This window comes from Pan paniscus, chromosome 4, assembly GCF_029289425.2.
Source record: "Pan paniscus chromosome 4, NHGRI_mPanPan1-v2.0_pri, whole genome shotgun sequence".
In the NCBI taxonomy this organism is placed as follows: Eukaryota; Metazoa; Chordata; class Mammalia; order Primates; family Hominidae; genus Pan; species Pan paniscus.
The window spans coordinates 9,856,407-9,876,684 of NC_073253.2; the positions used below are offsets into that span (position 1 = coordinate 9,856,407).

Here is a 20,278-nt window from a genome sequence, read left to right on the forward strand (position 1 = left end):
CTTGACCATGGCCACGGGAGGGCTCAGCCTGTGGACCTGAAGCCACTTTCCCAGGAAGCCCCTGCTTGTTTCTCCAGATTGTTCTGCTGTACTTTATTTTTGTTCCCTCAAATACGATTTAAAACCCCAAAGAGAACACACTGGAGAGTCATTTCACAAGAAGTCCATTCTATTCCTATAAAAGCAGGGAGATAGCCATTCATCCTTGGGATCCCTCTGGGAATTCTTTAGAAGCAGTGAGGCTCAGGCCTATAACTGACAAGCTCTGCTCCGTACATTCCAGTGGATCTGGGTGCAAAAGCTGACCAAGCGGCTGCGATTTGCAGGGGTGGAAACCTGGAATGTAACAAAATACAAAGCATGGGAAAAATGTGTGGCATTTTCAGTTTAAGTTGGCCAGCTGAGCTAGCTGAACTAAGCCCTGGCTAAACTCATACGTGGGCAAGGGCAGCTATCACCAAAGATAAGCCCTCTGAGAGTGCCTTAGAGGGTTTATAGCTATAGATATGGAAACCAGTCCCACCCCAGAAGACATTTTTATTTTTAACATTCTGGAAGCATGCCATCTGTAATCAGTTTGCTCACTCTGAATGAGCTCGAATGATTCAATCAGTCTTTAAAATTCTTTACTACAGGCAATCAAGCACAACTTTGATGCCCCAAGGGGTTAGAGTTTCTATTCCCTGATCATTTGCTCCAAGCACCTTCTGTTCAAAAAAAAAAAGAAAGAAAAAGAAAGAAAGAAAAAAGAACAAAAAAAAGAAAGAAAAAAGAAAAGAAAAGAAAAGAAATATGCTTTTTAGGTTTGAGTTTGACCCTTAAGATGAGTTTCAAAGTAACCTCTTTTTAAAGACAATGTCCATGGACTTGGGTTTTTTTTGGGGTTTTTTTTTTTGCTATATTTCAATCACTGCACATGCTTGTGTTCAATGGCCTGTAAAATGTCTTGTGTACTCTGAAAGGAGAAGGAGTTCATATTGGAATGGCAATTGTCTATTTGGATTCTAAAAGTATCTGGGTGCACAGTATTTATCTGTTAGCCTAAACACAGTATTTATCTGTTAACCTAAACATAATCTGATTGTAATGGGGAAGACTAATTGAGGTTTAATCATGAGTTCATTCACAATGGAGATTCGGTCACCTGTGTTTTCCCCATGAACAGGACCAGAATATCCTGGTAGAAGTACACCTGGTTCTGTTCCTTTTCTTTTTTGGTAGAATTTTTTTTTATTGTGGCTATATATATATATGTTATATATTGTGTATACATATACATATAATAACATTTACCATTTTAGTGTATAAGTCAGTGGCCCTCAGTTGTGTAACTATCACTACTATTTCTGGAAGGTTTTCACCATTCCAAACAGAAATTCTCTATCCATTAAGCGATCACTCCCCATTTCCCCTGCCCCCTAGCCCCTTGTAACTTCTATTCTGCTTTTTGTCTCTCTCTGATTTTGCCCTCTATGTGGGATGGTACAGTATTTGTCCTTTGTGTCTGGCTTATTTCTTTCAGCATCATGTCCTTAGGGTTTATCCATGTCGTGACACGTATACAAACTTCATTCCTGTTTAAGGAGTATTCCATTGTATTAACATGCACTTTGTCTCTGCATTTATCTGTTGGTGGACATTTGTTTTATTTCCACCTTTTGACTATTGTGAATAATGCTGCTATGAACACGGGTGCACATGCATCTGTTCCAGTTCCTGTTTTCAGTTCTCTTGGGTGCATATCTAGGAATGGAATTGCTGAGTAATGTAGTCATTCTATGTTTAACTTATTGGGGAACTGCCAAGCTACTTTCCATAGTGACTGCATCATTTTACATTCCCACATGGTAGGATTATTTTATTCCCAGATATTTGCTACCCTTCTGTGAGGAATTCCGTATCTCTCCTTTTTACTCTGGGCTTGGCTGCCTGATATGCAACTGGATATGACAAAAGCTTTAGACTTCCCCGGTCCCCATTGTTTTCACTCCTTCCTCTAGCCTGTTCCAAACAGGAGCTGCTCCTGCAGGAGTGTGAACAGTAACAGGGCTGCTGAACAGCCACAGCCAGTGCGCGACACAAGTGAGAATGAACCTGTGTCTTGGAGGTGCTGCAGTCCTGGCGCCATTTTGTCCCGCAGCAAAAGCAGCTCCACGTACCTTTGATTGTTCCCTTGGCCTCTCCTCTTTTCACTTGTGCATGATTCTCTGTGGGGTTTCTGTTTCCTTTCTTTGCCAGGTACTTTTACATGTGCTGTTTCCTTTTTCTAGAATTAGCTGTCCTCCAAAACCTGTGACTGATTATTAGGGGGAAGCATACAAAACTGTCATTGTTGCAGATAGAAAGTCATCAAAGTCTAGCAGTTTCCTACGGTTAACATAACTAAAAACAACAATGGCAGCAGCCAGGCATTGTGCTGGGAACTGGGTTCCACTAACCCCTCAGCTCCTCTCATTAAGCTTGGAATGATTCCTAACCCCATTACGAAGATGAGGAAATGCGAGGCTCAGGCTCATCAAGTCACTTAGCTCATTAGTGGTGGATCTAGACTCCAAATCAGGCTCTTAATTAGGACCCTCTATTGTTCAACGTTTTCCCTCCCATGCACTCTTCTCTTCTCTGGAGGGACTGCTGGAGATTCCTCGTGACAGTACTTGTTACAGTTCCCATTACCTGGAGGTTATATTCATTTGTGCTCACAATGGTGAAGAAGCTTAGCCAAGCATGTGGTATGTATTATTCTTAATCCCATTTTGCAGATGAAGAGATTGAGACTCAGCTCATGACAGTGCTAACTGCATTGCACAAAAGTTGCCTAAATCACCAAAATAAGCAGGTGCGGTTCTAGGGAGGAGAGCTGAGGAGACTGGGTTGTTGGCTTTGTGAACGCAGTGCTGTGGCTTGCCTACAGACTAATGACCTGTCTTTTAACAGGACTATATAAATCCAGTCAGCCTCCCAATCTAAAATGTCACACTCAAGGTTCCCTCTCTCATCCCATAGAGTTGCAACCAATGCTGCTGAAAACATCATACCTCATGATCAAAGGCATAAGTCCTTAGTTCAGGAATTTCAAATATTTTAGCAGATAAGCAGTGGTATTTTGGAGACTATTAATCATAAAACCAAACTTCCTGACCAAATCTTATATCTGGTCAATGTTTCTAGAAGCCACCAGGCTGGGTTTCAAGTGAAGTAAGACTTTCTAATTTACAATCGCAAATGCAGCATCTGCTGTTCAAATGGGTGTTTTTTTTTGCCAGAGGACATTCCATGTATTTAGTGATATAAGGTCCTAGTCCACTGTTAGCCACTTATTTATTTTCTACACTCCTTTTCATGTGTTCAACCTCAGAAGAATCTGAAACGTCCCCAGCAGTTATGGAATTTGGGTTATTCAAGTGGTGCCCACCAAGTGCCAAGTCCAATCTAGCTACAGGACTTAATCCCTGCACACTCCCAAATTCAAATTCCACCTGCCCCACTTAACATGTGTGCTTATCTTGTAGTACTCACACCGATCCATGGGAGGGAGAGAGTTTAAGTCATGGAAGCAAAACCTCTCTCAGAAGAGCATGCATCCCAACTTCAAAAGTAGAAACAGAGTGACACCGTACCTTTTTTCCTCAGAAATGTTGAAGTTTGAACAAAATGAATCTTTAGTATTTTTAAAATTGACCTGGGCCAGGCACGGTGGCTCAAGCCTGTAATCCCAGCACTTTGGGAGGCCGAGGCAGGCAACTCACCTGAGTTTGGGAGTTCAAGACCAGCCTGGCCAACATGGTGAAACCCCGTCTCTACTAAAAATACAAAAAATTAGCTGGGCATGGTGGCACACGCCTGTCATCCTAGCTACTCAGGAGGCTGAGGCAGGGGAATTACTTGAACCCAGGAGGCAGAGGTTGCAGTGAGCCGAGATCATGCACTGCACTCCAGCCTGGATGACAGGGCAAGACTCTGTCTCAAAAAAAGAAAAAGGAAATTGACCTGTCGTCAGAATTTTAAGTCAATTTTTGATTTAATATTATGTTGATGATCTTGTGGAGAAATGTTTAAAATAGAAACAATATAAAACGCCAAAAATAATAAAAGGAAACCCACACTTCATTGATATAAATACGTTTTAAATTTTAGGATACAATCGCCAATTCCTGATTCCCAGTCAAAAAGATTAAGTAGATCCAGATGTCACAGATGTGAATCAACATGTTTACATCACATCTTGAAAACAATCATTATTTTAATCCTACCAAGGTATAAGTTGCTGTATTAGTGAGAGACTAGTTTTGTGTAGAATGACAGCAGTAAAGACAGCAGTGAAACAAATGTCCATGAGCTATCTTGAATTTGTATTGACTGTCCCCCAAATCTTAATGTTTTCAGCTCATTGAGGAAATTTTCCTAGTACATACCCTTCTCCTGGCATAAAGTTTTCCTAGAGAGTCTGCAATTTTTAGGTAAGAAAGAATACTAATAATAAAAAAGGAACTTTCTACTGATCTCAAGTTTGTGTTAATATGATGTTCAGTCTAACTCCAAACTCATTCCCTAGCAAGACCCTCATTTAAACATGTGGGTCTCCCCATCCTCGTCATTTGGATTTTTCTCCATTATGGGTGCCATCTGTCTGTAACATCTGTCATCCCTTTGATTGCCAATGTGAATTTCGATGGTCTGGCTGGTTTCTTTCTCTCTTGCATATTTCTGACTACCTGTTTCTCTTCTCACCCAAAGAGGTATAACTCTACAAGGACAAAAGTTATGGAAACTATATTTTCAAACCTAAAATCACAACATCCATAGCATGAGAAGTATGCCTGTACTTAAACGTACTATGGGGCAAAACATTTGAACTGTCTGAAGCACCTAGGATGCCTGGTCATCAGCCTGAAGAAGACGGATGGTAGACATCAGATGTCTTTCTAGCACCTTCTTGTCCAGAGCATTGTATCTTCAAGCAATTGTTATACTTGAATGAGTGACTGAGAATTTAAAAGGCATTTATCATTGGTGAGACTTTTGAACTAGTGTTTAACATTCAAATTGTGACTATATATATATATATATATACACACACACACATATAATTTTTTTTTTAGATAGACTCTCACTCTATCACCAGGCCGGAGTGCAGTGGCACAATCTCAACTCACTGTAACCTCTGCCTCTCAGATTCCAGTGATTCTCCTGCCTCAGCTTCCCAAGTAGCTGGGATTACAGGTGCACACCACCACACCTAGCTAATTTTTGAGTTTTTAGTAGAAACAAGATTTTGCCATGTTGGCCATGCTGGTCTCGAACTACTGGCCTCAAGTGATCTGCCCGCCTCGGCCTTTCAAAGTGCCGGGATTACAGACATGAGCCACCATGCCCGGCCAACATTTATCTTCTTAAAAGTCTATTTCTATAAGCACACAGATTTAGCCTTCTCTGTTGGTGTCATCATCTTCAGTCAGTGGAGACTGTGCAGAACCCCTGGGATTAGGGACTGAAAGAGCCAATGTCAGAATAGACAGTGGGACAGAGTAAGATAGCCTTTCTCTCCTGATTTGGGCCTGCTCATTGAACCCCAATCTAAAGTGGAATGGAATAAGACTGCTGGGTCCCATTTCAATAAGAGTCTGCCTCCTAGTGCAGAGACTATTTGGAAGCCACAGCCAGAAGCCACTTAACTGAGCAGCAAGCGCTGCCACAGTCTGCAATCAGCAGTCAACTGGCCTCACCTATGGGCATGCGATTCCACAGCCAAGACTCCCCAGGGCATAATGTCCAGCCCCATCTCTAAAGCTACAACAGTGGGTACAATAAGATGTTGCACCATGATAGAGGTCAACCCACTGTTCAATGAGGACAAAAGCAATTTGGCAGAACTGGCAAGTGCAGATAAGCGTGGCTCCAGAGAGACAAAATCTCAGTCTGTTTTGCTTCTAAATTTGAGCAATTAGTGTCCTACGCAATACTCATCAACTCAAAAGCTAGGCAACATTTCTGGAAGAAATACATTTCTAGGAAAGTAGACTATGAAAATGTTTTTAGAATTGTTTTATTATGAATTATTTTTTAAAACATTTCTTGATAACAGTATAAAAACCTAGTCATATCTTAATAGTTATCTAATTAGCTAACATTATTAAAGCAGGAGTTGCATGAAATAGAATCAGAATTTAGTATCAGAAAAAAAAAAAACACATGAGAGTTGTATCATGACAAATTTCTCCCTGAATGTTTGAAATTGCTCCCACTCTTTCAGGTACACGTATCACAGATTCAAGGAACAGAATATTCTCTGAACTTGAGAAAAAGAAAAGTGACTTTTCATTGTCCTTTCCCCCAATCAGAGGCAATAATTACATCCAGGATACAACTGATCTTCCCACAGCTGGCTTCCTGAGTGCGTGATTAGCTACAAACCTTCCTACCTAGTGGGACGTGGGAAAATGAAATAACAGGAAGATGGAGGCTGTCATTTTGCTCCTTGGGGAATGAAGTGTGAAACCTGTGGGAAGTTGAGAGTACACTCAGAGCTTAGTTCCCATGCCCAAGAAGATAAGTACGTCCCTGAATCTTCTGAAGCAAAATCCTTCATTGGTGTATTATAACCAGGCCTGCGTGGCTTGGGTTAGAAAAGCTGTATTTGGGTTCCTATTACTGGTGATTGACAAATCTAAACCTAAACCTACTTTGCATCATTGCGCCTGAACTACAAGTTACAGCTGAGCTTAAGAACATTTTTTACTTCATTTACTTGTCTGGAAGCAAAATGGTTCTGAAGCTGTTTTGGAAATATACAAGTATATCTATCTCCATAATTTATCTATCTATCTATCTATCTATCTATCTATCTATCTATCTATCTCTTAGTATTCAAAATCTCAACCAAACAGAAAATGCATTTGTGACTTGAAGCAGACGGAGACACCCCCAGCCCCACCCACCTACTGATGTTGCTTCATTGGGAAGACAGGCAATGCAGGAGGAGTTCCAAATTACCACTCCGGGTTGAAAGGGTCTCAAAGTCAGGCACACAGATACAAAATAAAACATCTTTGCAAGTTATTGTCTGTTCAGAGTGCACAGCTAGGAGAAATGGAAAACAGGCATTCAGTCCTCGACTCCTCCTCCTCCTCCATCTGTCTTCCCCTTTATCAGTTGATTGGCCATGTCACCATGGCATCTAGGCTCTCTGCAGGATGAAGTAGGAGAATATGCTTATAAGGATGGAGAAGGCCTGCTTGTCCTTGCTTCCTTTGTGATCTGAGGAGAAAGAATGGCTCCACTGCCTGCAACTCCAACAGACAGAACAGAAATAATATCCAGGTAGACAAGAAATGAACAGTCAGCCCGTTAAGGTCAGGATAAACCATCGAAGACGAGGCGTCAGATATTCATGGACCATACAGCATTCATGTGTCCTTCTGACATCACGAGTTCAAACAAGTGCTTTTCTTTTTCATCAAACTTTTAATTTTGAAATAATTGTAGATTTGAATGCATTTGTAAGAAGGAATACAGAAAGACCCTGAACCATTTACTCAGTTTTCCCAATGGTAACAACTTGCAAGATGATAGTACAATATCACTACCAGGATATTGAAATTGATGTAATCCATCAACATATGTTGTGCTTTCAAAATCAGTTTAACTGCTTGAAAAAGTAGCATATCCACAGAAATACCTCAGGCTGGATAAACAGGCCTGAAGGGGACATGTTGTATATTTATGAACAGGCTGCTTTGTCTGGCTGAGGGAAGTGTGGCAGGCATGGGTAAATCATTGAATCATGGGTTCTTTGAACTGATCCAACTTCTCTCTCACTGACAGCACTTACTGTGGAGGAGGAACTTTTTTGCATTTTGTTTCAATTTAGGATTTCCTAAAATTAAGATGAGAGAGTGTCCAGAAGGGTATATACCAATCACAAGGATGAAGAACAGAAAGATGAACCTTCTGACGTGAAACTTTAGAGAAGAGAGAAAAACTTTTATCATGCAGTGGGAGAAGTAGAGGATCAGGAAGGACAGGATAGACAGCAACGCGCTGATGGGTGCACCCCTGCCAGGAACCCTGCTGCCCGCCACTGTGTTTCTCATTTGCCGGGTGTGCCTCCCCAGAGAGAAAATCAAGAGCAAAACAGCAACAAGGAAGATAAGCAATGGCACTGAGAACTCAGCAACAAAAGAGAAAATCTGTATAGCCAGTGTATCTTCTTTTTGAATTGTGGCATTTTGGGAGAAAAAGTTCCTTAAGAAGTGTGGGACCATAAACCCTGCATATTTGCTATGGAAAACACAAATCATAGATACATATAGCAGAGACCCCAGGATCATCCATGGGACCAGCTTGGATATCCTCATCTTCAACCAGATGAAGAGTGGGTGACGGACGCTGGCAACCTTGGCACAATAGAAAACGCCGAGCCATGTGGCAAGCCAAAGTTCCAATTCATTTACAAATAAGAGAATTGCACAATTCGCAGAACACATGATGAATTCTATGAAGAAGATAACAATCACATTAACGTAGAAGATGAACAACTGCAGAAAAATTCTAGAAACTGCCAGACAAGAAAGAAGGAGATCCAGCGGAGCCATTTTTCTGTGCTTGATCAAGTCAATGCCATTCACCACCACAATGATGCCATTTGTGAAAATCCCAAGAAGAAATTGTATCACTGCAAGAAGAAAATAGATAATGAGGTGAGACTCTAGCATTTTAGGAATAAAAAATTATTTACTTAAAAAATAATGAAGTTATAGAGTTTTGGACAGGTTGGGTTGTTCACGCTCTTCAATTAGATCAGGACTCCTCTGGGGAAGAAGACTAACAATAAAGGCATGGGGCAGGAAGGTGGTGTACATTTGTTTATGTCACTGCTTTCTCTATTTAGTTCTGAGACAGTCAAATAAGGAGGAGATACTCTAGCATCAATTTGCTTCTTATTGATGGCTTTTGCATTTTACAGGTTTACCTAGCTTTCAAAGTCATCACAGGCAAATAAGAGAATCAGACACCTTCAGACAGCTGGGAGAACAGCTCCTCCATAGTAATTAGCCAAAGATAAGCAATTCTTCATCTCTACTACAAAAAATTGATTTTGCCTACAGGTGTGATTCTACTTAATGTTATCGTGTACTCTTTAAAAATATACATTTTTGAAATTTTCACTTATGTTATGATGATATGGTACAACCAGCAACATAGGACTCCTGAGTAGTTCTCCAACATGCAATGGTTGAGCAATTCAAAACTATCTGTAAAATAGTTATAGAATAAAATATACATAATAAAAGTATCTCTAAGTATAAAATCAAAGTAATTAGGCTTGCACATACATGTGTACACCAGGTCAAAGGCCTAAAGAAAAGTAAGGTGTAATGAAATGAAGACAAGCACTCAGCACTGTTCACCCTGGTCAGCATCTGCAGAGTAATTCAGGGGTTAAAATCTTTTCTCTCTTATTTTTCCAAAATTATGAGAGTTTTATGACATGAGCTAGTTGTTCTAGTAGAAAAGTAAAGATAAAATAGTACATGATTAAATTTGTTGCTTTCGGTCTGTAACGCACTATGAAAAATTAAGTTGGTATTTCTTAATACGTATACCATGCTGCCTGTAATGCTGAAGTGGGTTTTCTCAGTCTTTACATTACTGACATTTGGGGCTACATAACTCTTTGTTAGGCAGGGGCTGTCCTGTGCAATCTAGGAAATGCAGAATGTCTACCACATGCCTGTCCTCTACCCACCAGATACCCTCCCCAGGCTGTAACAACCAAAATGTTTCGAGACATTGCCAAATGTTCAAGAGTGGCAGAACCACTATGACGGGACAAAGGTAGAAAGTATAGTTTGTACCTTCCAGTTATCCCAAGACTAAAGGCAGAATGAGCCACATATATAATGTGATATAAAACTAAGTCCTCTCTCTCTCTTTAGAGACAGAGTCTTGCTTTGTCACCTAAGTTGCAGTGCAGTGGTATAATCGCAGCTCACTGCAGCTTCAAATTCCTGGACTCAGGTAATCCTCCTGCCTCAGCCTTCTGAGTAGCTAGGACTATAGATATGCACCACCATGCCTGACTGCTTTTTAAAAATTTTTCATAGATATGGAGTCTTGCTACATAGCCCAGGCTAGCCTTAACCTCCTGACCTCAAGCAATTCTCCTGCCTCAGCCTCTTGAGGTATCAGGATTATAGGCATGAGCCACCACTCCCAGCCAAGTTAGTTCTTTAGACAATTCATCACCAGAGCACAAAGTGGGGACCAATTCAATAAACACTGGGGGAATTAAAGCTTCTCCAACTTAGACTTAATCAAAAGGTAACTGGCAGACCCGATAATGAAGCGTATGTCTTAATGAACTTGTGTTACTTTGTCTAAATGTGTCATAAAGAATACTTAAGATTAATCTTATTTTTAGAAAACTGGAAGGGAAGTCATATTTTAAAAAATTAGTCGTGAGAGTAAATCTGTAGGTTCTTTTATGGCTCTTCTCTGAATAGGACCATCTATGCCATCTTGGACTCACTCTGTTCTTCCTGACACAACTACAGTGAGATGAAGGAAAGAGACAGGATCATCTTCAAGGAAGCACCAAGGGAGGTGTTCATGAGCAGATGCCATCAGAATGGATCCAAATGCAAGCATGCCAGGAGGATGAGCCTTGTTTTCCCTCCAGTAGAAAGAAGAAGAAACTTTGAAACTTAGAAGAAACATTCTGCAGCTTAGAAAAACAGAAATGTAAGGGCATGCAGCTATGAAATACAAGCATACTTCCATAATACTGTGCATTAAATTCTAGACCACCAAAATACAAGAATATTGCAATAAGGCCAGTCACACTAATTTGTTGCTTTTCCAGTACATATAAAAGTTATGTTGATACTAAACTGTGGTCTATTAAGTGTGCAATAGCACTATGTCTTAAAAAAATATATGCATACTTTAACTGAAAATACTTTATTACCAAAAAATGCTAATGATCATCTGAGCTTTCAATGAGTCATAATCTTTTTGTTGGTGTAGGGTCTTGCTTCAATGTCGATGGCTGCTGACTGATCAGGCTGGTGGTTGATGAAGGTTGGGTGGCTGTGGCAATTTCTTAAAATAAGACAGCAATCAATTTTGTGCATTGATGAACTCTTCCTTTCACAAAAGACCTCTCTGTAGCATGTGATGCTGTCTGACAGCATTTTACCCCCAGTAGAACTTTCAAAATTGGAGTCAGTCCTCTCAAACCGTGCCACTACTTTATTAACTAAGTTTATGAAATGTTCTAAATCCTTTGTTGTCATTTCAGCAATGTTCACAACTTCTTTACCAGGGGTAGTTTCCATCTCAAGAAATTATTTGCTCATCTGTAAGAAGCACTTCCTCATTTCTTAAAAACATCATCATAAGATGACAGCAATTCAGTCTTATCTTCAGGCTCTACTTCTAATTATAATTCTCATTCTATTTCCACCACATCTCCAGCTATTTCCTCCACTGAGGTCTTGAACCCCTCCAAGTCATCAGGAGGTTTGGAATCAAATTCTTTTACACTCCTGTTATTGTTGTTTTTTTTTTTTTTACTTCCTCCCATGAATCACTTCTTAGTGGTATCTAAAATGGTGAATCCTTTCCAGAAAGTTTTCAATTTACTTTGCTCAGGTGCATCAGAGAAATCACTGTCTATGGCAGCTGTAGCCTTATGAAAAGTATTTTATAAATAATAAGACTTGGATGTCAAAATTACTTCTTGATCCATGTGTTGTAAAATGAATGTTGTATTGGCGGGCATGAAAACAGCATAGATTTCCTTGTACATTTCCATCAAAGCTCTTAGGTAACTAGATGCATTGTCAATGAGCAGTACTATTTTTTAAAAACTATTTTTTTCTGAGCAATAGGTCTCATTCATTTTTTATGGCTGAGTAGTATTCCATAGTGTGTGTGTGTATGTATGTGTGTGTGTGTGTGTGTGTGTGTGTGTGTGTGTATATATATATATATATATATATATATACATATATACACAAATGTTCTTTATCCACTCATTCATCGATGGGCATTTAGACTGGTTCCATATTTTTGTAATTGCAAATTGTGCTGCTATAAACATGCATGTGCAAGTGTCTTTTTCATATAATGACTTCTTTTCCTCTGGGTAGATACCCGGGAGTGGGATTGCTGGATCAAATGGTAGTTCTACTTTTAGTTCTTTAAATAAACTCCATATTGTTTTTCACAGTGGTTGTACTAGTTTACATTCCCACCAGCAGTGTAAATGTGTTCCCTTTATACACATCCACAACAACATCTATTATTTTTTGATTTTTTAATTGTGGCCATTCTTGCAGGAGTAAAGTGGTATCTCATAGTGGTTTTAATTTGTGTTTCCCTGATAATTAGTGATGTTGAGCATTTTTTTCATATGTTGTTGGCTATTTGTATATCTTGAGACTTGTCTATTCATGTCCTTTGCCCATGTTTTGATGGGATTATTTGGGTTTTTTTTCTTGTTGATTTGTCTGAGTTCCTTGTAGATTCTGGATATTAGTTCTTTGTCAGATGCATAATTTGTGAATATTTTCTCCTATTCTGTGGGTCATCTGTTTACTCTGCTGATTTCTTTTACTGTGCAGAAACCTTTTAGTTTAATTAGGTCCCATCTATTTATTTTTGGTTTTGCTGCGTTTGCTTTTGGGTTCTTGGTCATGAACTCTTTGCCTGAGCCAATGTCAAGAAGAGTTTTTCTGATGTTATCTTCTGGAACTTTTATGGTTTTAGGTGTTATATTTAGGTCTTTAATCCATCTTGAGGTTGTTTTTATAAGGTGAAAGATGAGGATCCAGTTTCATTCTTCTACATGTGGCTTGCCAGTTATCTCAGCAGTATTTGTTGAATATGGTGTCCTTTTCCCACTTTGTGTTTTTGTTTGCTTTGTCAAAGATCAGTTGGCTATAAGTATTTGGCTTTATTTCTGGGTTTGCTTTTTTGTTCCATTGGTCTATGTGCCTGTTTTTATACCAATACCATGCTGTTTTGGTAACTATAGCTTTTCAGCATAGTTTGAAGTCAGGTTATGTGATGCTTCCAGGTTTTTTATTGTTGTTGTTGTTGCATAGTCTTGCTTTGGCTATGTGGTCTCTTTTTTGGTTCCATATGAATTTTAGTTTTTTTCTAGTTCTGTGAAGAATGATGGTGGTATTTTGATGGGAATTGCATTGAATTTGTAGATTGCTTTTGGCAGTATGGTCATTTTCATAATATTGATTCTACCCATCCATGAGCATGGGATGTGTTTCCATTTGTTTGTGTCATAGATGATTTCTTTCAGCAGTGTTTTGTGTTTTACCTTGTAGAGATCTTTCACCTCCTTGGTTAGGTATACTCCTCAGTATTTTGGGTTTTTGCAGCTGTTGTAAAAGGGACTGAGTTCTTGATTTGTTTCTCAGCTTGCCCATTATTGGTGCATAGCAGTCCTACTGATTTGTGTACACTGACTTTGTATCCTGAAACTTTCCTGAATTCATTTATCTGATCTAGGAGCTTTTTTGATATGTCTTTAGGGTTTTCTAGGTATACAATCATATTACTGGTGAACAACAACAGTTTGACTTCCTCCTTACTGATTTGGATGCCCTTTATTTCTTTCTCTTGTTTGATTGATTTGGCTAGGACTTCCAGTACTATGTTGAATGAAAGTGGTGAAAGTGGACATCCTCGTCTTGTTCTAGTTCTCAGGGAGAATGCTTTCAACTTTTTCTCATTCAATATAATGTTGGTTGTGGGTTTGTCCTAGATGGCTTTTATTATCTTGAGGTATGTCCCTTCTATGCCAGTGTTGCTAAGGGTTTTAATCATAAAGGGATGCTGGAATTTGTCAAATGTTTTTCCTGCATCTATTGAGATGATCATATGATTTTTGTTTTTAATTCTGTTTACGTCATGTATCACATGTATTGACTTGTATATGTTAAACCATTCATGCATCCCTAGCATAAAACCCACTTGATCATGGTGGATTATGTTTTTGATATGCTGTTGAATTTGGTTGGCTAGTATTTTGTTGGGGACTTTTGCATCTACTTTCATCAGGGATATTGGTCTGTAGTTTGCTTTTTTTGTTATGTCCTTTCCTGGTTTTGACATTAGGGTGATACTGGCTTCACAGAATGATATAAGGAGGATTCCCTCTTTCTCTATCTTTTGGAATAGTTTTAGTTAAGATTGGTACCAATTCTTCTTTGAATGTCTGATAGAATTCAGCTGTGAACACCTTTGCTTCTGGACATTTTTGTTGTGATTTTTTTTTTTTTACTACTGTTTCAATCTTGCCACTTGTTATTTGTCTGTTCAGTTTCTATTTCTTCCTGACTTAATCTGGAGAATTGTATATTTTATCCACCTCCTCTAGATTGTTTAGTTTATGTGTGTAAAGGTGTTTATAGTTGCCTTGAATAAGTTTTTGTATTTCTATGGTATCGGTTGTAATATTTCCTGTTTCATTTCTAATTGAGACTATTGGATCTTCTCTTGTCTTTTCTTGGTTAATCTCACTAATGGTCTATCAATTTTGTTTATCCTTTCAAAGAACCAGCTTTTTGTTTCATTTATCTTTTGTGTTGTTTTTGTTTCAATTTCATTTAATTCTGCTCTGATATTTGTTATTTCTTTTTTTTTCTGCCAGGTTTGGGTTTTGTTTGTTCTTGTTTCTCTAGTTCCTTGAGGTATGACCTTAGATTATTTATTTATGCTCTTTCAGACTTTCTGATGTAGGTATTTAATACTAAGAACTTTCTCCTAACACTGCTTTTGCTGCATCCCAGAGGTTTTAATAAGTTGTCTCACTATTATTGTTCAGCTCAAAGAATTTTGTTTTAATTTGCATCTCGATTTCATTGTTGACCCAAAGATTATTCAAGAGCAGATTATTTATTTCCATGTATTTGTATAGTTTTGAGAGTTCCTTATGGAGTTAATTTCCAGTTTTATCTCACTGTAGTCCGAGAGTGTACTTGATATAATTTTGATTTTCTTAAATTATATTGAGACTTGTTTTGTGACCCATCATATGGTCTATATTGGAGAATGTTCCATGTACTGAAGAAAATAATGCATATTCTGCAGTTGTTTGGTAGAATGTTCTGTAAATATCTATTAAGTTCATTTGTTTAGGGTATAGTTTAAGTCCATTTCTTCTTTGTTGACTTTCTGTCTTGATGAGCTGTCTAGTGCTATTAGTGGAGTATTGGAGTTCCTCATCTATCTCATTTCTTAGGTCTTGTAGTAATTGTTGTATAAATTTGGGAGCTCCAGTGTTAGGTGCATATATATTTAGGATTATGATATTTTCCTGTTAGACTATCCATTTATTTTATCATTATATAATGTCCCTTTTTGTCTCTTTTTTACTGTTATTGCTTTAAAGTCTGTTTTGCCTGATATAAGAATAGCTACTCCTGCTCGCTTTTGGTGTCCATTTGCATGGGATATCTTTTTCCACCCCTTTACCTTAAGTGAGTTCTTACGGGCTAGGTGAGTCTCTTGAAGATAGCAGATACTTAAGTGGTGGATTTTTATCCATTCTGCCATTCTGGGCCTTTTAAGTGAAGCATTTAGGCCATTTACATTCAATGATAGTATTGAGATGTGAGGTACTTTCTATTCATTGTGCTAGTTGTTGCCTTAATACCTTGTTTTTTTTCCATTGTGTTATTATTTTATAGGCCCTGTGAGATTATGCTTTAAGGAGATTCCATTTTGGTGTATTGCAAGGTTTTGTTTCAGGATTTAGAACTCCTTTAAGCACTTTTTGTAGTGCTGGCTTACTAGTGGCAAATTCTCTTAGCATTTATTTGTCTGAAAAAGACTTTATCTGTCCTTCATTTATGAAGCTTAGTTTTGCTGGGTACAAAATTCCTGGCTGACAATTATTTTGTTTCAGGAGGCTAAAAATGGAACTCCAAGCCTTTCCGGCTTGTAAGGTTTTTGCTGAGAAGTCTGCTGTTAATCTGATAGGTTCTCCTTTGAGGGTTATCTGATGCTTTTGTTTCACAGCTCTTAAGATTCTTTCCTTTGTCTTGACTTTAGATAACTTGGTGACTACGTGCCTAGGTGATGATCTTTTTGTGATTAATTTCCCAGGTTTTCTTTGAGCTTCCTGTATTTGCATGTCTAGATATCCAGGAATGCCAGGGAAGCTTTGCTCAATTATTTCCTCAAACCATTTTCCAAACTTTTAGATTTCTCTTCTTCCTCAGAAACACCAATTATTCTTAGGTCTGGCCTTTTAACATAATCCCAAATTTCTTGGAAGCTTTGTTCATTTTTTAAAATTCTTTTTTCTTTGCCTTTTTCTGATTGAATTAATTCAAAAACATTGTCTTCAAGCTCTGAATTTCTTTCTTCTACTTGTTCTGTTCTATTTTTAAAATTTTCCAGTGCATTTTGTATTTCTCTAAGTGTATCTTTTATTTCCAGAATTTGTTAGTGTTTTAATGATATGTATTTATTTTGATAATTTTTCATCCGTATCCTACATTTTTAAAATTTCTTTAAGTTTGTCTTCACCTTTCTCTGGTATCTTCTTAAGCAGTTGAATAATCAATCTTCTGAATTCTTTATCTGGCTCTTCAGAGATTTCTTCTTGGTTTGGATCCATTGCTGGGGAGCCGGTGTGTGTGATGTTTTGGGGTATTACAGAAACCTGTTTGTCATATTACCAGAATTGCTTTTCTGGTTCCTTATTTGGGTAGATTCAGTGGAGAGGTCTAAAACTCAAGGCATGCTGTTAAGATTCTCTTGTCCCATGGGATGATCTCTCAATGTGGTGCTCTGTCTTTCCCTAGGGATGGGGCTTCCTGACAGCTGGACTGACTGCAGTGATCGTTGTTGCTCTTCTGGGTTTAGCCACCCAGCAAGGCTACCAAGCTCTGGGCTGATATCAGGGGATGTCTGCAAAGAGTCCTGTGATGTGATCTGTCTTCAGGTCTCCCAGACATGGATTCCAGCACCTGCTCTAGTGGAGGTGGCAGGGAAGTGAAGTGGACTCTGTGAGAGCCCTTGATTGTAGATAGGTTTAGTTTGCTGGCTTTCTTGAATGCTGGTTATACTAGCAGTGAAGTTGTCATGTGGACAGACTCAGGGCCTCTGCTTAGCCAGGATATTGCAGGCAGTGGAATTAGGTGTTGTCTTCTCCTTCCTGGGGTCAGGGTTATTCTGTCCTGAGTTGCTTTAATGACCTGAGTTGGTTGTCCTCCAGCCGGGAGATGGCACTTTCAAGAGAGCACCAGCTGCAGTAGTAGCAGGGGGCTGTAAGCTTGCCCTAATATGGCCAGGGTAATTATTTTGGTTTCTCAGGTGATGCGTGGGGCCATAAAGCTCCCAAGAATTTCTATGTCTTGAGTTTGGCTACCAGGGAAGGTAGGGAAATACCATCAGGTGGAGTCAGGGTGAGGTGGGTGTGGGCTCAGACTCTCCTTGAGTGGGGCTTGCCACAGCCACTGTGGGGGATGGAGGTGGTGGTTCTCAGGCCAATGGGGATATATTCCAGGGAAAATCTTGGCTACCTCTGCTGTGTCATATAGTTCACCAGGGAAGTGAGGGATAGCCAGTAGCAAGAGGCCTGACCCAGCTCCCACACAGTTGGTGAGGCTGGTCTCACTCCAGCAGTGCCCCCGCTCAGTGCCCAAGACCATGCGCATCCCACTGGGAAAGCAAGCATGGCTTTCAGACCTAGCCCCTCTCCACTGCCCGCTCCATTGGCAGCAGCTCCTGTGCTTGCTTGCTTATGCCTGCAGCAGCTCCCACTCACACCCCAGACTCTGCTCAAGAAAATTTGTGCCCAGTCAAAACCATTACCAATTTCTGATGGGAACTTCCTTCACCCTGTGACCCCTCTGCAGTCGCATTGGCTGCCTTCCCCAAGGGACCCTGTGAGATATACTCAATGATGGCTTCCCTGGGCTCAAGCTGGAGACTGGGAGTGCATGCAAGGTACTACCCGCTGCTACTTCTACTTTTATATTTGGCACAACTCCCTAAAACCATTTTATCCCTAGGTAGGTTAAATCCTTCTCCTGTGATCTGGATTTTCAGATTCCCCAGTGGGTATGTGTGTTCAAAGGTAGGTTTTCCTCCTATCATGCTTTGGGAACTCGCAGTTTTTTGCCTGTTTTGTGGAATTTGCAGCAGCAAGCCACTTCTTTCAAAGGATCCGTGAATTATTTTGGTTTTCCTGGCATGTTCCTGCAGTGGTTCTTGGAGCAAAAGATCATGATGTGAGTCTCCACACACTGTTCTGCCATCCATGTGGAAGATGCACATTAGGCCGTTCTCTGCCATCTTCCCCCGATCTCCGACCTTAGCTAAATCTTCTGAATTGCTGCAGCTTCTACATAAGCACTTGCTGCTTTGCCTTGTACTTTTATGTTAGATGGCTTCTTTCCTTAAACGTCATGATCTATCCTCTGCTAACTTCAAACTTTTCTTCTGCAGCTTCTTCACCTCTCTCAGTCTCATACAATTGATGAGAGTTAGAGCCTTGCTCTAGATTAGGCTATGGCTTAAGGAAATGTTGTGGCTGGTTTGATTTTGTATGAGAGCCCTAAAACTTTCTTCATGTCAGCAAAAAGGCTATTTTATTTTCTTACACTTGAGTGTTCACTGGGGTAGCACTTTTAATTTTCTTCAAACAGTTTTCCTTTGCATTCACAACCTAAGCATTTGGCCTATCATGGCTCTCAACATGCCTTTCTCACTAAGATTAACCATTTCTAGCTTTTAATTTAAAATGAGAGACAGGCAACTCTTCCTTTCACTTGAACACTCAAAGGCCATTTTAGGGTTATTAATTGGCCCCATTTTAATATTGTTGCAAGTCAGGGAATAGGGAGGCTCAAGGAGAAGGAGTGCAATGGGACAGCCGGGTAGAGGGTCAGTCAGAACACACACAACATTTATCAATCAAGTTTGCCATCTTGTTTGGACACAGTTGGTGGTGTCCCCAAACAATTACAATAGGAACATCAAAGATCATTGATCACAGATCACCATAATGATACAAAAATAATAAAAAAAGCTTTCAGATAGTGAACGAATTACCAAAGTATGACAGAGACATGAAGAGAGCACATGCTGTTGGAAAAATGACCCCGATAAACTTGCTTGACACAGAATTGCCACAAACCTTCAATTCCTTAAAAAAAAAAACAGTATCTGTAAAGCACAACAAAGTGAAGTGCAATAAAATAAAATGAGGTATGCTTGTAGGGAAGCCAAGAACTCTGAGAAAAGCAGTTACTGCTAGTTCCTTGGTTTCTCAGTCAAGCTTCTATCACTGCACCTGTCCTTTCTATTGCAAATCTTGGTTAACCCACCTGCGCCCTGCAACACTCAGCTCTGAGAAGCAGATTTGTGCTTTCTTCTCATCCTCAGTACTCTTCATTCATTAATTCACTTGGTGTTTAACATAAGGTGGGTGTGCTAAGTAAAACCAGACTCAATTATGTAAGGGAGGAAAAGAAAAATAAATATTACCAGAGGAAAAAAATAAATATTACCAAGCTACTTAGAAAGACAGTCATTGTTTTCTAGCTCTCTCTTCCTAGAGAACCGAGGCCATGACACCAGCATGGAGTTCATCCCTGTTTGCTGTCATATTGCCATGACATTTATGTACTGATCCCGTGGTGTGCACCTTCAGCAAGGTCCTGGCATTTCAGTATTGCAAGAAAAGTAACAAGAACACTAAAGTGGGAAAGTGAAAAAAAAAGTTCACATCCTGAGTCTGGGATAGCAATACAGTTTTTCGGCCCTGACAGGAAACTAGCAGAGATAATACATATTGCACCAAAGACTTAAAAGAAATAACGATGTCCAATTCTATTTATTAGCATGCTATTTGTCTTTCGGATTCTAGTATCCTGAGGGGCCATTTGGTTCTCAGATATTCTATTACAACTTTTGTTATAACTAGCTTGGGGAGCAGAGACAATTCTTCATAGAGAACTTTATTTTGTGTAGAATAGGTCTTCTGACATGGGAATCCCATGGAGTGAAAAGTAAAAATTCATAAGGCTTGTGCTACATTTTTTTCATTACATAATTTCTGTCACTGTCTCTTCCATGGGCACACACAGAGGCTGCCAAAGATTCACCGTTCCTCACTCTCTTGAGACTCACTCTTCTTACCCTGGAGGATGGAAAAATAAGAGACGTCTGTCTGTAGGTGTGCAGCATTCATGTGACTGCTAAACTAATGTCCCCTTTTGCTTCCTGAATGAGCCTCCTT

At 39.5% G+C, this 20,278-nt stretch overlaps 1 protein-coding gene across 2 annotated transcripts in view; it reads right to left on the reverse strand.

Annotated features, from left to right (window-relative positions):
* Positions 1-5,996: 5,996 nt before the first annotated feature.
* The window catches only part of TAS2R1 (taste 2 receptor member 1), a 276,485-nt gene continuing 262,203 nt past the window's right edge, over positions 5,997-20,278 (reverse strand). Inside the window, exon 6 of one of the 2 annotated variants that reach the window (XM_003809222.4) lies at positions 5,997-8,671. In XM_003809222.4, the coding sequence (XP_003809270.2) occupies positions 7,812-8,591 (780 nt within the window). In that variant the 5' untranslated portion in view covers positions 8,592-8,671 and the 3' untranslated portion in view covers positions 5,997-7,811. Of the gene's footprint in view, positions 8,672-10,560; positions 20,180-20,278 lie in introns of those variants that run through there. The other variant, XR_008955561.1, reaches the window with a different exon arrangement.